The sequence below is a fragment of the Budorcas taxicolor genome, chromosome 11, assembly GCF_023091745.1.
Source record: "Budorcas taxicolor isolate Tak-1 chromosome 11, Takin1.1, whole genome shotgun sequence".
NCBI lineage: Eukaryota > Metazoa > Chordata > Mammalia > Artiodactyla > Bovidae > Budorcas > Budorcas taxicolor.
In genome coordinates this window covers 132,264,796-132,269,667 of record NC_068920.1, presented here as the reverse complement: position 1 = coordinate 132,269,667, position 4,872 = coordinate 132,264,796, and the positions used below count along the sequence as shown (strand labels likewise).

At 50.1% G+C, this 4,872-nt stretch overlaps 1 protein-coding gene across 1 annotated transcript; it reads left to right on the top strand.

Moving 5' to 3' along the window:
- Nucleotides 1–407: 407 nt before the first annotated feature.
- CENPA (centromere protein A) lies at nucleotides 408–4,449 on the top strand. Its single transcript, XM_052649677.1, has 4 exons — nucleotides 408–501; nucleotides 3,330–3,439; nucleotides 3,950–4,027; nucleotides 4,315–4,449. The coding sequence occupies exons 1-4, from the start codon at nucleotides 408–410 to the stop codon at nucleotides 4,447–4,449; spliced, it is 417 nt and encodes a 138-aa protein (XP_052505637.1).
- The last annotated feature ends 423 nt before the right edge of the window (nucleotides 4,450–4,872 follow it).

The window sequence follows — 4,872 nt, the reverse complement described above, 5'->3', positions numbered from 1 at the left end:
TCTACATAGTCAGAATGGAGCTTTCTTTTTACGACCAGAAGCCACGGGGCTACCTGGGTCTAATCCATCAAACGTGCGGGCCTCTCCGAGCGAGCGGAGGGCGGAGTAGTTCCCGCCTCCTTTCACTTCTTCAAGTCTCTATTGGCTGGTTCCTACCGTCGATCCGCCTCATCCCCGCAGTCTCCTCCTATCACCGCCGCCGTTAGCCCAGGGGCGTTCCGAGGCAGCCACTGGGAGTCGCTGGATTCGGTTTTTAAAAAACGCCGCCACTGAATTGGCGGCGGTGAGGGCAATTCGATAGCACTCAGCCGGGGCACGCGGCCGGGACGCCCCGGCCCTCCCAGCCTCTGTCCCCGGACCCAGAAGATCTAGAAGGAGCCGCGGGGCTGCAGCCCTGCTCGCCCGCCATGGGCCCGCACCGCCCGAGACGCAAGCCCGAAACACCAAGGAGGCGCCCCGTAAGCCCGGCTCCCGCCGCCCGCCGGCCGGCCCGGTCCTTAGGTAACCTGCCACGATCCCTTTTCCTCCGAGCCGGTCTGCCTACAGCCTGTCTGTGAGGTGGGTACGGACCCAGTCCGCGTGCTCATTTCACAGACGAAAAGCTGAGGCTCCTTGCTGATCTGGGATCGAGCCCATTCTCCCAATCCCGGTCCATTCGCCTTCCTCTACAGGGGGCAAAGCAGTTCTGTCCAGTACGGAAAGTGAAAGTGAAGTCGCTCAGTCGTGTCCGACTCTTTGCGACCCCATGGACTGTAGCCTACAAGGTTCCTTCGTCCAAGGGATTTTCCAGGCAATAGTCCTGGAATGGGTTGCCATTTCCTTCGTCAGGAGATCTTCCCAACCCTGGGATCGAACCCGGGTCTCCCGCATTGTAGACAGACGCTTTACGGTCTGAGCCACCAGGGAAGCTCAGTACGGAAGCAAGCTCCAAAACCCGGAGGGGACTGAGGAAAGCAGTTTCGAGGAGGAGAAAGGACTGGCTTAGACATTCTCGATACTAACAGCATGGGTTGACTGCTTACCACTAACTAGGCATTATGTTAAACTCTTTATACGAAGTTACTTAAATTTATATTGTGCCCATTTTACAAATGGGACAACTGAGGCTCAGAGAGACCTGATAACTTGAGCAAGGTCACCCAATCTGTTCCCGCAGACAGGATTTTTTAAAATCAGTGTTTGTGCTTTTTTCAGTCGCAAAATTATTGGCTACTTTTGGTGACAACTTCACAAAAGTTTTGTGAGAACAACAGTTCTACTTTTAGAAGGTGCCTGTTTAGGTATTTGGGTGGGTGAGGGGGTAGGTTTTTTTTTCCTTCAGTGAGAGGCTGTGTTGGGCCTTAACCAAAGTGCCCTAACTCAACCTGTTCTCTCACCTTGTCCTCTTGCAGAGGTATATGCCTGGGAAGAAGACTGGTCTGTGGTCCTCAGTTTCTGTGCTGTGGTCTGGGGGATGGGAGACCTAACCATCAGCAACCGCTTTACTTGTCTCCTACTCCATAGCTAAGAGCAGGGAGAAGAAAGTGTTATCGGTTTTTTGTAGATGTTGCTATAGTGCATAGGATTTTTTTCTTTCCTAAACATAAATAACCTTTGCAGCTAGAGAACTTGCTGAATTCTCTTGTGAATCCTAATAGTCTTTTAGTTGCTTTAGTTGAAATTTTCAAGTGAGCTATTATATTATGTGCAAGTAATGACTTTTGAATCGTTTTTTCATTTTTATACATTTTCTTTCTTATTGTTACTGAGGCCCTGAGACTAGTGTTGCCATGTGTCTGTTTTCCTCTCTTCCCAGTGACCCTTCAACTCGTTCCAATCCGACTTCTCATAACCACTACCCAAGGTCACCAACTACTTTTGTGTTGCCAACTTTATTAGACATGCCTGTGTTCTTCTCTTACCCTGTCTTTCAGAAGCATTCGACACAGTGGGCCATTTCTTCCTCAAAACCCTCCATCCCCCTGACTCCGTGATACATACACTCTGTAACTTCTACTCAGTGGTCAGTGCCTGTGCCATCTCTCTTGAGCAAGTTGATGTTGGACTTCCGTGGCCTCCTTTTTCTTTCTTTCCCTTCCCCAGGGGGGCTTATCTCTCCTTTTGACTCCAGTAGGACTTACATTCTGACAGCTCTCACATACATGTTTAGCTCCAGCCCGGGTCTTGCCTCTGACCCCACATACCTATGTCCAACTAGTGTGACTTTGGGGTATGTCACACTAGTTCAGTTCAGTAGCTCAGTTGTGTCTGACGCTTTGCGACCCCGTGGACTGCAGCACACCAGGCTTCCCTGTCCATCACCAACTCCTGGAGTTTGCTTAAACTCATGTCTATAGAGTTGGTGATGCCATCCAACCATCTCATCCTCTGTCATCCCCTTCTCCTCTGGCCTTCAATCTTTCCCAGCATCAGGGTTTTTTCCAATGAATCAGTTCTTCGCCAAACACATCTAAAAGCAAACTTTTGGTTACTCTTCTCCTGCCTCTTCATCCTCAGTTTCCCCCATTTCAGTGAATGGCACAACCTCCCACAGCTAAAAACCTGGAAGAGATTTTTCATTCTATGCCCTATGTCCATCCAATCCAAATGTAAGTTCAGGTACTTCTACCGCCACATCGCATCCTAATCATGTCACTTGTTGCCTTTTCTACTCCCACCAGCCTCATCTAAGCCCCAACCCTAAGCCAGCTATGACATCACTTCCACTCTTGTCCCTTTTCAGTACTTTCCTTACATAGGAGCAGGAGTGATCTTTAAATAAAAGTGTATCAACTCTCCGTCCTGCTTAAAGCTCTTCCGTGGCTTCCTGTTACATTAGGATTAAGGTAATGTGTGAAAGAGTTGGCATTTAAATTAAGACCCTCAAAGGATCATCACTGAGGGTCAGTAGGACCCTGAAAGGATCATTTATTCATTCATTTAACCAATATTTATGTAGCACTGATCCACTGTTCTCCAGTTGCTGAAGATGACCACAGGGACTACAATAGACAAAAACCCCTGCTTTGGGGAGCCTGTTTTCTACAGTCTACTATTTGGCTTCCCAGGTAGCACTAGTGGTAAGGAATCTGCCTGCCAGTGCAGGAGACGCAAGAGACAGGGGTTTGATCCTTGGGTTGGGAAGATCCCCCTGGAGGAGGGCGTGGCAATCCACTGCTGTATTCTTGCCTGGAGAATACCATGGACAGAGGAGCCTGGTGGGCTACAGTCCAGGGGGCTGCACAGTCGGACACGACCGAGCATGCATGTTTGGCAGTTTGATGGCCAGGTTGCAGCACACCACCTATTTTCCACTGCCTTTTACTCTATGACTTGACTCCTTTGCTCAGGCACGTCCTCCCGTCCACTTGCTCGCCGGGGACGTGGAATCCTGAAGGAGATCCGAACTCTTCAGAAGACCACCCACCTGCTGTTAAGAAAGACCCCCTTCTGCCGCCTGGTGAGTTCCAGGGAGCTCCCCGCCAACCCTTGTGCAGCCTCCTTTCTTTAGATTTCCCAGGTGTTGGGGCCCTGTCATCTCTTGCCCAAATGGCAAGGGACCTCTTCTATAATCTGATCAGGGACACTTCAGCTCCTGAAAACATGAGCCCCGCTGAGGGCAACTTCTCATTCTTTCTAGAGTTCATTTCTAACCCCCACCACCTTTGAAACTGCTTTTTGCTTTTGTAAAAGGAACTCTCATCCAATCAGCCTCTCATCCCTTCTCCTGCCCTAAGAGGTTGTCTCCTTCTCTCCCCCTTCCATGACCAGGAGAGATGTGCCCATCTCTAACCTCCCTGGAGTTGACACCTAGTTAGGTGTTAGCTACTAGTTAGGTCCCAAGGTTAAGCACCAGGAAGGAATAGCAGAAGTGAAGATTCATGGAGACTCACGGAGAGAGTCCAGCTTCTCTTGAGTCTCCTTTTCCTCTCTATTCTTCCCCTTGCTCCCCATCCCTGCTCTTTCACAGGCAAGAGAAATATGTGTTCAATTCACTCGTGGTGTGGACTTCAATTGGCAAGCCCAGGCCCTGTTGGCCCTACAAGAGGTAAGAAGGGGGTCAGGGGCCACTTGGGTGAGGGGTGAGAATGGGAGAAGGATGAGGCTGAATATCACCTCCTTGAAAAGAGCAACAGGGAACACCCCGAGTCTGGAGGCTGGACTCTGGTCTGGTAGTAGTGGAATTTCCTGGCAAAGTTCAGTCTCATGCTGTGAACAATCTTTCCTGTAGTCCTTTGAGCCCTTAGAGGCTGAGCTTTTAGCAGGTCTCTCAGCAAAAAGCAGCCCACGTCCCCTCGTCACTGTCAGTCTTTCTGCTTCTCTTTGTGTCCGCAGGCGGCAGAAGCATTTCTAGTTCATCTCTTCGAGGATGCCTATCTCCTCTCCTTACACGCCGGCCGCGTCACGCTCTTCCCCAAGGATGTGCAGCTGGCCCGGAGGATCCGAGGCATTCAGGAAGGGCTTGGCTGAGCTCTGGCCACCCGTCCGAGTCTCTGTAAGCGTTTCCTGCTCACCAGAGAATGAGCAGACCTTGCGGGGAGAGCGTTCAACTTCCCACCACCAGGGTGGGAATTTCTCTGAAAGAAGCTTCCTTCTCCATCCTGACTCCTTTGCTGCCTTGCCTCCTCTTTGTTCTCTAGGAAAGCTTTGACCTAGTTTTAACTTGAATGTTTGGGATTCTGTGGCTCATGTCCTTTTGTACAGTTATTTTTCAGTTTTAATTTTGACTTGCCTGTAGCTCAAATGGCAAAGACTCTGCCAGCCATGCAGGAGACCCGGGTTTAATCCCTGGATCAGGAAGATCCTCTGGAGAAAGTAATGGCAATCCACTCCAGTATTCTTGCTTGGAGAACTCCATAGACAGAGAAGCCTGGAGGTCTACAGTTCATGGGG

Excerpts from the sequence above, each read along its gene's own strand:
- CENPA (XM_052649677.1), top strand. The coding sequence starts at position 408 with ATGGGCCCGCACCGCCCGAGACGCAAGCCCGAAACACCAAGGAGGCGC. Across the intron at positions 502-3,329 it reads CCGGCCGGCCCGGTCCTTAG|GCACGTCCTCCCGTCCACTT; the intron begins GTAACCTGCCAC and ends TCCTTTGCTCAG. Across the intron at positions 3,440-3,949 it reads AGACCCCCTTCTGCCGCCTG|GCAAGAGAAATATGTGTTCA; the intron begins GTGAGTTCCAGG and ends GCTCTTTCACAG.